Source organism: Calypte anna, chromosome 12, assembly GCF_003957555.1.
Source record: "Calypte anna isolate BGI_N300 chromosome 12, bCalAnn1_v1.p, whole genome shotgun sequence".
Taxonomy (NCBI): Eukaryota; Metazoa; Chordata; class Aves; order Apodiformes; family Trochilidae; genus Calypte; species Calypte anna.
The window spans coordinates 8,978,649-8,990,906 of NC_044258.1; the positions used below are offsets into that span (position 1 = coordinate 8,978,649).

At 34.4% G+C, this 12,258-nt stretch overlaps 1 protein-coding gene across 1 annotated transcript in view; it reads right to left on the minus strand.

The window, feature by feature from the left end:
* Positions 1 to 5,389: 5,389 nt before the first annotated feature.
* IL17RD (interleukin 17 receptor D) overlaps positions 5,390 to 12,258 on the minus strand; it is a 39,554-nt gene continuing 32,685 nt past the window's right edge. Inside the window, exons 11-13 of the mRNA XM_008498996.2 lie at positions 11,217 to 11,401; positions 8,015 to 8,954; positions 5,390 to 5,827 (exon numbers count right to left, since the gene is read on the minus strand). Coding sequence (XP_008497218.2) covers positions 5,712 to 5,827; positions 8,015 to 8,954; positions 11,217 to 11,401 — 1,241 coding nt within the window. The 3' untranslated portion in view covers positions 5,390 to 5,711. The remainder of the gene's footprint in view (positions 5,828 to 8,014; positions 8,955 to 11,216; positions 11,402 to 12,258) is intronic.

A 12,258-nucleotide genomic window follows, 5' to 3' on the forward strand; every position in this document is an offset into this window, starting at 1 on the left:
AACATAAACATGATTGTCTGTTCCGGAAATTTACAGTGAAAGGGTTAATACAGAATATCTGCACAGGGAGCATCCATGTGTTCTAGCATTCACAGTTATGTAAAACCACAGATGCATTTATTTCTGTGGAGAAAAAAAATACCAATTCTACAGACTATTGTGAAATAAATTTACCTGACTTGTATAATCAACAAGACTGCCTCTCTTCAAGGAGATAATTTTGCAGACCAGTAGCAACTAAATAGTTAGAATTCCAGCTAAATCAGAAGCTCTGCAGAACAGCATTCCAGACACTCGCTTGCACTATTTCCACCTCCCATCTATTGCCAAGGCCTGTGAACCTACCAGCAGAGTCAAGAAAAAAGCTAAGTTTTATTTCTGCAGTAAATCAGCCGTGAAGGTTACAGCTCCCTATCCTTTCAAAATGAAGGCTTTTTGTTAATGGATGAAGAAAATTCTCCATTTTGTCTTTTTTTCTTGCACTGGCATTCTCTATTATAACTATTATGTCTATTAGTAGTTTATTATAAACAGTTACATCTAACTATATATAACTGATCATACAGCCATTATCCATATTTTCACATTAATGTTTTCAAACTCCCATGCATCCCAAAGCATCTACATTGGAGTATAATACGGAAATCACTAAGAACTGAGGTTTTAACATTGAGGTTATTATGGGCAAGCACTTTGTTTCTGGTCACCTAGGTCACATCTGACACTGAGGAAATAACATTTCCTTTTCCTCTGCTTTTTGTGAACAGGAGAGTATGAACAATCTCTACTTTTTCCATTAATATAAATATGAAATTCTTGTCAACAATGCAGCTGCCCATAAAAACGAACATCATAGGCAAATCAGTCTTTATTAAATCAGCTCTAAGAGAATAAAGAATGAAGTTGTATCATTATAAAAGATATTAATTGACCCATGTTATGTTTTTTATGAAAAACAACAGAAAATAGCAAGTAAAATAAAACCATTTATAGCAGATAGCAGGGAAAATTCCTTCAGCTGATTTATAGCACAGCCTTTAACTTTTGACCTTTAAGAAGTAAATTCAGTCTGATCAGTTGTAGTTTGAATACACATATTGTCTGCAGGGCACATTTTCCACTGTAATTGAAAAAGTGTTTCTTGTTGTGGGGTGGGTTTTGTGTGTGCATGATTTCGGTATCAATTCACCACAGTATTTAAATGCAAGATAAAAAAGAAAAATGACAACTTAAGTTTTTCAAGATGCATTATTCATACACACATCCTCATATTGAAGCCTATCTTTCCATGCCCTGAAGGTGGAAGAATTTTTGCCAACAGTTTCCAAATATCAATCAGGAAAGCATCCTGATGGTTCTTATGTTTTAAACTGAAGGTATAAAAATAAGAGCAACACTTTTCTTCCATTTTCTTTCAGCCACAATGTCCCTCATGTTCAGGGCTCCAAGGCAGAGGATGCAGAGATCAGGACTGCAGAATATACATATGGATAACAAATCTCACAAGTCCAATTACAGTGAAGTAACATCAAAATTCTTTTTTAATTATTAATTCAACTATTCTTGTGTTTAGTGAACCTTCTGAATGTCTCTGATTGACCTGATGACAGAAGCAGAATTAGGAATTGTGGGACAAGGGCCCCAAGAAGACAACACATATGTACATTTCAAACACCATCCTGGAAATTCAACATAGCTAATATTAAGTAAGCAGTTCAAGTTTTCAATAATAACGAGTTTTACAGATTTCTTACAGATTTTTCTATAGCATTCTAGGGTTGATTGTGCCAGACCAAAAGTCCATTATAAAACCCTTCATTTACCTGAGCAACATAATGAATATGAGTGGTTTCAAGGCTTATCCCAGAAATTAGACTTTGCAGTGTTCATTGATTGAATGGTCCTTTGAAATGCACTTGAATAAAAACAAAAAGCATATAAATCTTAGTTAATTATCACATCCTATTGACAAAATTAATCAAATCCAGGTCATTTTAGTTTTTTGTGGCTGGTGTAGGTAGGTTTCCCTTCATATGCAGAGCTATGTACTGCTAGAAGACCTTCAAGAAGGATATAGGAAAAACAATTATGTAAAACCATATTAAAGCAGGTTTTATTTAAAAAACAAAACAAAAAATTCAGACCCAGTTTATCCAATACAGAAGTCTTAGAAAATTAACGTTTCTTACATTTTCTTGACATCCATCAAAATATGTTTCACTTCCAAAGATAGTATGAATAGCAGTTAGAGAGCCTTGGTTATTTGCGTGGTGTGCATAAATGCATTAAAAAAGTGTTTTAAATACAACAATTAAGACTTTTATGCCAAGTTTCCTCATACTAAAAAAAAAAGCCTGATGAAAGAAGCTGAACAAAAACGTTTTATTTTTATATTTAACTTCTAAATCATATAAAAATTCTAGTTCTGCAAATGTTACCTGCATTCTATTTTCAATAGTTTATGTGTTTATGTACAGGTACAAATTATGACAATAACTACACTTATTGAAAATGTTGAACACACACACACACACACACACACACACACACACAAAGCTGTATCTTGAACTTTCAGCTTTCTGATATTTTTTCCACCCTCCCAGAAAATACATTTTAAAACATCCTAAGTGTCCACACACTTGAGTTTAGTGGAAATTAAACAGACCCTTTCATCATTAATACTCTGTTTGGAGTTCAATAATTCTTGAAAATGGTAGGAAGATAAAATCTAGGATGTGTATTAACATGCTGGGTTTTAAAATATTTCTGTACAAGGATGTTTGCTGTAATTCTAATTGAAGCAAAAATAAAAAATTCTTGCAAATTCTGTATTGTGTCCTTCCAGCGACTTAATATACACAACATTTTCCTAATTTTTTAAAGCACCATGGCTTTGTAAAAAAAAACAAAACTAAAAACAAAGCAACAACAACAACAAAACCCCCATACTAAATCAGATAAACATTACTTTTCTCAGTTTTGTATATTCTAAATGTGAGATTGTCCTACTCCAAACTTTCATTTAATTATATTCTCTTTCTTCTGAGGACACACAATATACTGTTTCTACCTTATGCTAAGAAGGAGCAAAGGAATTCTTTCCTCCCCCTCCCCCCCAAACAGGTTTGATCAACATCTGCACAGACCTTATATAATTCGATAAAAATAAGAATTGCAGAGCTGTACAGCAAATTTTGAGGAAATAAAAACATTAACAACAAGTTATTATTAGGGCAACTGCCTTCATCTGTTTTCAAGACTGAGCTTTCTTAAGAGCTCAAAATGAAAACCTAATTCTGTTAAGTAACACCAATTCCCCTATTGAATTTAACAAAACCAGGAAATCTTCTCAATCTTTGGTCTAGCATAAAATAATGGTATGTGAGCTGTGACTTTTCATGGAGGAAAACAGCTTTACCTCCAGCAGCTAACTGCTAAGACATTGCTGCCTACCTCGTGTTTAACAGCTTTGGCATTTCTATGCACAGCAGCCTTTCAGCACACAGCTGGTAACCTTTCTTCCTGTGTCTTATCAATCCAAACACTTTCTCTAGCAAAATGACAAGAATTTCACTGAATCAAGATCTGTCACAACTGGATTTAGTGGAGAGACCATTTACCTCTAGATTATTCTGCCTAGTTTAACCCAGGGATTTTTCAACTTCAAAGAACAGGAAAACATGAAGAACTTGGCTTTCAGTACAGCCCAAAGCACAGCATAAAAAAACCCCAACAACTAAAGGTGCAGATGATTCACCATCTACTTAAAACTACACATAATATTGGGTATTGCAAGTCTGAGGTTTTCCTGTTAGTGTTCTTTCAAATTCAACAACTGGGAAGAGTAAGTATGTTAATGGGCAAGGCTGTACGATTCTGAGACACACTTCTAGTTGAGCAAAGAATTCTATATTATTACAATTGCAAAGCATGCTGGGGTTCTGCCATCCACATTTATACTCAAACAATTGCTACAATACTTTCTTATTCCATCTGTGTCTATATTTTTTGAGTCTGTTTGTTTGTTTTTGCTATTTTTTTTTTAATTCATATTATTAAATATAAACTTTGTGCAACCTGGTCTAGTGGAAGACATCTGTGCCCATGGCAGGGTGATTAGAACTCAAACCACTCTATGATTTTATGAAGCTGATAAAAAAAACCCAAACAAACAAAACAAAACAACCACAAGTTTAAAGGTACTTAATTTAGACAAACCATCACTAGTTTAATAATTCTATCTCATGCTATAAACATGGCTAATATAACATAACAGCAATGTCTAATTCTCATCTCTCAAAACTTGGAGAATATTTCAGGTGTTTGAGTTCTCCCTTTGTGTATTCCTAATGTAACCTCCTGTTAGTGCAATGTCAAGGCAGGTTAATAAAGACAGAATTTGACTCCATGAGCAAAATTACCAAAGGTACCCTGATGAGCTGCTCTTGACTATTTGCTGTTACCATGCTTATTATACTTGTGCCTAAAATTGCAGTTATACAGATGGGTTCTACTTATGAAAAGCTGCTCTTTGGAAGCAGCAGAGATATTTTGGATGATGGTAAGCCTACCTGATCACTGCAAAAAAAAAAGGACATGCATGCTTTATGTCTATACATAAATATGTTCAGTTTTAGTATTAGCATTTTTGTTAGTATAACACTAATAATAGTAGGCTATCTTAATCACTAATTAATGATAACTATACAGTAAAAAATAACTGCAAAATAACACAGCAAGTTCTGTTTACTGCTTGGCTTAAATCAAGAAGTGTTCATGCCTGTGGTAACTGCTTCCCTTGTTTTACCCCAGGTGATTTTGTAGCAGCATGGCCTTGAAAGATAATGAAATCCCCCGTAATGCATACTAATCTCATGGCTGAGCAAATACAGAATTATACCTTAAATACAAAATTTGGTCTTCTTTCCCCCATCTCTTTAAAGTAATCTTTATATTAGGCCTTTCAGGATGAACCTGGTTTCCATGGTATTGCTCATCATATGCAGGATCTATATTTTTGTCTATTACAAAAAATATTTCAGAATCAGTATGGTCCTATTTGTGAGTCATCATAGCCAGATGGTGGGGAAGAGATAGAAGATTCATACAGAAAAGGAAGATATGCACTTATCTGAAATTAAATACTGAGGAACACTAATATTTGGGAAAGATAGGAGATTTTGAGAAAAGGAGCTCAAGCATTTCTAAAAGAAAATTATTTCTTCTTATGGAGAACTTCTTTTTATTTTATCTTACTTCTGAAAAAATCCTGGTCTCATTCACTACAAAATTCTTGTCATCAAGTATGCCAGCACTTAACACTAGAGGCTGGATTATAACATTTACTAAGACAATGTCCCAAGTTATTTTCTGTCCAGTTGCAAGATTATTTCTAGCAAAAAAAGTCAATTTTTATTATGGCATCTGTAAACAGTATAACATCAAGATGTTTAAATTAGTAATAAGAATAAATTTGAAATGTATTCTCAGCTATTTTTTCACGCTGCATTTTTCAAATCATGAAAGACTTTATATAAAAAGACCAAGAGATTCAAGTTTACTGGCCATAAAAAATAATACCTTAGGAATAAAAGATCATCTTCAGGGAATATTCATTCCTTCAAGTAGATTTAGTGCTGAGACAGTGTGGTAGTTAAAGCATAAACAGAGACTGTTGATAAAGTGGCAATGCATCAAAATGTTGTTGTGTATTATAAAGGAGCAATTGCCTGCAGTTCATCAGTATGGATATGGCAATGAAGTTCTGCTTTACTTATTCCAGGCACTAAGAATTTTGTAGAAGTAATTACAGGAGGTTCTTCTTCCCCTATAAAGAGAAAGAAAAAAAAAAAAGTTCATTAATTAAAACACTCATTTTGTATTTGGTCAACATAAAGGAAACCTATGTAGACCATCTGGATCACAATCCCATGTGTTCATGTCACTGAACTGCCATGCTCAGTAATTGCCTAAAGAATTTATAGAAATTTTCTCCCCAGGAAAGGTTTCTTAGAGAAGACCTTATTAGTGAATGGACCTAGCAAGGGTTTGGTTGTTGGTACTTCCTCACATTTAAGGTGGTTTGAACTTCAGATGATAGTGCCCAATATTAGCATTTTCTTTGCAGCTCAGTAGCCTGCACATCAACTGCACTGCAAGATGAAAAGTATTACTAATTATGTGACTCGTGGTTTTAAGTAAAAACATTAAATCAACCTTTTCTTTAAAGAAGAAAGGAAAGATCTACCTTGAGATGCTAAATGACAGAGCTATTAATTTCTATTCTGAACAAGTAACAGATAAAAAACAGGTAGCCAGAACAGAAATCATACGGTGAATTCAGAGTAATAATTTGGACATGCCCAAATTTTAGAACTTGTGAAAGTTTAGAAAAAAAAAAAGTCTATCTACTCCTCTTTAAGCATATAAACATTCTAGATCCTGGTTCCTTTGTACCCTGAACCTAAATGAGATCTGGGATTTGGGTGTGGGGAGGTTGGAGTGACAGTCACTCAGGGTGGTGCTTTTGGACAGACACAGCAAACAGGAAAATGGTAGAAATTATGATGGTTTCTGAAGACATGGGAACATCAGTGCTAAGATCCAACTCTACCAGCTAGTGCTATAATGTTTAACTTCAATAGATGAAACGTTATTTAGAAGGTATGTGACTTGAGAACTAATTTCTGAAAAGACTACCTCTTTCTTCCAGTGACTCCTTGGCAGCTGGAATACCCAGCTGACAGCTCTGTGATTTAATCAGGAGGGGAATACTGGTAGAGGATTTTTACCAAGAGGCTACAAATTTTACACTAACATCCTACTACCATCTAACGATAGAACATTTACAGATATAACCTCTTTTTTTCTTTTTTTTTTCTTTTTGTTTTAATGTGAGAAAAGACTATTTTAGAAGATGGCAGGAAATTAAAGAGTATAGTATTTTTTAAACAGTAACAGAGTATTTGTGGCTTACGTAATTAAATCAGTAAATCTGCATTTTTTGTACCTGAAAAGTTCTCAGGTTTTAGTTATTTTGTCCTATAGACTACCTAGTCTATAGATAGTGATGCTGTATCTGTAAACATCTATATTGTCTCCTCCAAGATAATACTGGCATCAAACATTAGTATTATTATCTGAATAATAAAATTATTTATTAGCTGAATAATAAAAAAAACCCAACACAGTCCATTTAGCCACAAGAGAAGTCTAACAAATTAGCTCACTGTCAGGAAAGCAGAACAGCATTCCACCATCACAAGGCAATACTCTCCTGTTGTAGCTGCTTCAGGAAAATCTCAGCAAACAGCAGTTTTAGCCTATTTATACTATCACTAGAACGTTCCACACTAAGGTAGTTGTGATGCCAGTCCTACATACTGTAAGAAGTAAGGCCAGAAAAGCTTTTTATATAGACTGAGACAATATTTACACCTTCTAACTGTAAGCATCTAATCTGGGTATCTATTTCAGAGAATGTCTTCCAAGCATTTGGAATCCTCCACTGAAAGCCAGTTGTTCATTCCCCCCAAGCCCCATATCTGCTGACAAGATTAATGTCATTCTGAAACTTGAGTTAACCACAGCACAGACTATATCCTTTTAGGTTCTAGTATGTGCTGGAGTAAATCAGGATGTCAGTTTTAAATTTATTGGCATTCTGTAAGAATGGTTCATCATATCACTCTCTTGATTAAACCACACAGCTGTCAGCTAAGCATCCCAGCTGCCAAGGAGCCCCTGAAAGAAAGAAGCCGTCTCTCCAATAATAGATCCATAAATGAGAAGGGATTTATTAATAGAATTTTAGTGAAATCTTACTTAAGTATCCAACCCCCAATAAGTTAAGAAAATATTAATTTTTCTACAGTTACTAAACCCTTTTTTACCCTTGTTATACAATGCTTACATTCTTCTGCAGCTTTATATATGGCTCCTCACATAAGTGGTTTAAGAAGATAGAAATATGCTCACAATAAATTAATATTTTTAAAACACTGCTGTATCTTACCTAAACCTGAAGATGAAGAAACACTTCCTGAAATGGAAGATGTTTCAGTTTGGTCAGTCAACAGTCCTTCCATTAAAGGTAAAGATAATTCAGATGAAGGAACAGATGAATCATAGATTCCAGAATCTCGAGGCATATCTTTAGGATTTGAAGCTTTAAAAACATGTAACAATGGCTGAAGAACAGAGCTGCCACTACCTTGAATGTCCTGAGTTTCTGCATCTTCTCCAAGGTTTAAGTGCTGAATTATACAGTGAGAATCTGAATTCCCTGTGGAAGTAATATTTACATCTGTTTTCAGGTAAAAATCACCATCCATCACCTGTTTATTCACTAAGTCATTTAAAACCAAGCCTGAATCAAACTTCTCCATGACAGGCTCTGAGTAATGTAAAGAAGGTGGAGGGAATGCAATAAATTGCTTCTCAAACCAGTCTGGTTCCTGATCAATGAACTGATGCATATTGCAAATGGCGACATAAAGGGACCTCCCAGATTTGCTCCTGAAATAATTCCTTTTACTAATGTTAACAGGAAACACCTCTGAATCCTGTGCACTAAGATCTCTGGAGTGTAAATGTGAATACAGCTGAGGAAGATTGTCCATGAGTTTGTATTTTGTACTTAGATCCAGAATACCAGGGATGTCTCCTTCGCAGGAGTAATCAAAGTAGACTGCAATGAACTTGCAGAGGTCATTTGAATTCTGCTTTGCTTGACGAAGCTTCTCTGCAACAGTCAACACAGCAAACAGAAAGAGTTCTCCTTTTCCTGCATCTTTGGTTGCTCCTCTGTGTTTCCAGTTCTTTTTTTCTACAAAGTATTTCATTCCCTTGGAACACACAATGATGATAAACTGGGACTCATTTATTTTTTTAATAAGCCACTCTTTCTGACCTTCTTTACAAATTCTTACATCTTCCCACAAATCTAGAGCCACCTGGAAAATAAAAAAAATCCTGGTTGATATTCATTATTAGATTACTAGAGAAATTTACTAATAAGATTTAAAGGAGCCATACTAAATGAGTCTGCTATATTTACCCAAAAATTCAAACTAATGATGAGTGTAAATAGCTTGTCCCCAATGCAAATATTAGCTTTTTAAAAAGAGAAATAAATAGTAATTAACATAGCACTGATAGTGGATAAACTGGAATTAGTGATGTTAACCATGTAATTTATAAATAAGCAAGGCCTCACATTAATTCTGAGCCTTGCTGGAGGGCTGAATATTTCACTAGACTAGGAAAGTGTGTGAATTGCTAAGGGGAAAAAAAAAAAGCCTTTCAGACTATTTTTTTGTTTGTTTAAACAGGAATCCTAGTTACTATATGAACTCATTTTGCTGGTGATTTATTACTCAGAATATATTTGAGTTATTATGTGCTGAATGTAATGCAATTCTTTTGCCTATTAAGAAAGCCTAATGCCAAGAATGTTCATACCTAGATGCAAACACAGTAACAGAGTCCTTTCAGTTAGAATGAAAAGCAGCAGCATCTTATCTCTGATAAGAAAGCTAGGAAAAATGTTATCATAAGAGTGTTCCTATTTTGTACTCAGTCAAGATGGAGGACACAATGCTTTATCTCACAACAGAGAAAATGAGCAATAGAACAACAGAAAAAATATATGAAAAGAACTTTAAAAAGAGACACACAAACCAGCTTATAAAGTCTCCTCTGAAGCATTATTCCAGAGATCAAGGTAATTATGCTCTGCTATATCACCCATAACAGCATGGAAAACTTTGCCATATCACAAGAGAGAGCAGATTGATGCATTGAACACACAGACTCATTGAGCTGTCACCAGTCAGCTAAAAGAAGAAAGTGATCATGTCTGAACTGTTCAGGAAGTTGGACCAGGTGTTCATTGTGGGTCCTTTCCTACTGAACTACTCCATTCATGGAGAAAAGAAGTCATCTTACAGCTGCTTGGGAGATACTCTGATAAAAGTACAATGCCGATAACTTTTCTCTTGGGCCTATTTTTGTTCCTGTGCTTAAAAAGACTGTCTGATCTGCTACTGTGAGGAAAGAGTTTCAGGATGGTTGAGTTGTTACTGTAAATGGCTAATAAATGACACTGTTTTTTTCTTTTATGGTAAAACATTGTAACTCCATATGAGTAAAAATAAGACTTGTGAAACTGTGCCATTGTGCATTTAGCATCACGTTTTATATTAAAGTCCACAGCTTCAATAATAACACATGCTATTTCTTATGTAGGTGTTGTCAATATTTTGTTATATAAATCTTAAATTAGGTCTGATCCCATATGCTTCATGGTACAAAGTATAACTGCTATAAGCAGTAAAAGTTCACCTTAACACTATTCCAAAGATGTATGGTATGGCATAGCAGGGCTACAGTACACCCCTAAAACAGGGATTCAAGTAAGTTATTTCTCTAACACCTTACCTGAACTATTCTGAACATATGAACAAATGGTGTCTACCCCTGTGAAACGGGACATTGATTCTGTTGCTGTGTTCGGCCACTAGAGGCCAGACTTGCAATTGAAAAAACCATTGCGTTCACTTAAAATCACGGTGGAAGGATAAAAATGCAGCTGGAGTAGACTAACAATTCTCTTGCCTTTTTATGGTTGAAAAGTGAAAGACTGGCCACGTGTAGGTTATATTTTAGATAGCAGCTTGAGGTTCTAAGCCTCGTCATTCAAAGTAACAATTTTAATGTCTTTCTCGTTGTTTTAAACTAAAAACAAGACATACTGATTTTACAGCATTATTGGAACAGAAAGGGAGTAAAAAAAAATGAATAAAAATTAATACATATATTGAAGTACTTTAAAATTGCAATATAAAATGTATTTGAGGAATTCTTCAGTATATAAGGTAGACACTGATACTTCTTTATGGATGCCAACTATGAAGATGCAAAACCTTCTAAACAGAAAAGGCAATTAATAAGAAACAAGCTAAACATGGCTGAATGGATGTCCTGGAATCAATGTAGTGATTTTCCCCTACTCTGTTTTTTGTGTGGGCTGTGATCTGTTCCTTTCCCTATGTAAAGAAAATTTATATAGCAAATATTTGGAAGAATAACAAAAGTTATCTCTGTGGAAAGGAAAGAATGAAATACCTCATTTTCAGCACATATTTTATGATGAGCTTTGAGGGTTTTGTTTCAATTAGGGAAATTATTGTGTACAGAAGAAATGCTGAGGTTACCTCACAGCCACAAAAGTCCTGAAGGAAATAAGCAAAGCACTGGATGACGTTAATGTGTTTCTGGCAATCTTTACTGGAATAGCAGATGAACACTTTTGGCCGAGGACGAAGTCTTTCCACATGGAGACCTGCAGCATATGCTGAAGATTCTGAGCTCTCCTCATCTAGATGGGAGTATATATTTTCTAAATTGGAAGAGAGAAAGAGAGTTCACACTATAAAGCTTCATCTATTTTTGATTTTTTAAAACTTTGTTGAGCTCACAAGTGCATACAGCAATGACTTTTTTTCAAAAGATATTTCTTTCCTCTACAGCCCGAAAAAAGTTGTATGCCTTCTATTTTTTCAGCTTATAAATTGCTATATATGTGGAACACACTTTGAAAGTGAATGCACTGGTATTACTGTACAACTCAGAAAATTTAACAAAGGTTTATTTCATAAATAGGATGAGGATATTTCACCTCTGCCCAGCTTCAACAGTCTTCACCTCTTTGTTAAAATATTTTAAGCCTTAAAGATATACCATCATTAAAAGTTTCCTGTATAATAAAGTCCTTTGTTTAAAAAAAAAAAAAACACAAACAAAAAACAAAAACAAAAAACAACAACAAAAAACCAACAAAAAATACAAACTAGGTAAGAATATTAAACTCCAGGAACACAAACCCTTTCAGAATACCATCCAGTATCTCTCTGGTTATATATATATACACACACATTTGGAAATTAATTTGAATTAAGATGTGATTAATTTAAACCAAAATAGCTATTTTTTTTCTCTCCCTGTATAGATTCTTTTAGGTTGGAACATAAAAGTCTGGTCTAATGCCAGACTAATTTCATCTAGCTCATTAAGCTAATTTGAAATAAAGCATGACTATTTCAAAATACAAAATATCCACCTAGGGATTTAATTTAGAACAATTCATCACGAATAACTATACTGGAACAACTCTCTCTGTAGATAAATCCTCACTGACTTGTCTGGGGCTTTTTGTTTTGGGTTTTTTGTTGTTGTTTTTTGTTTGTTTGGTTGGTT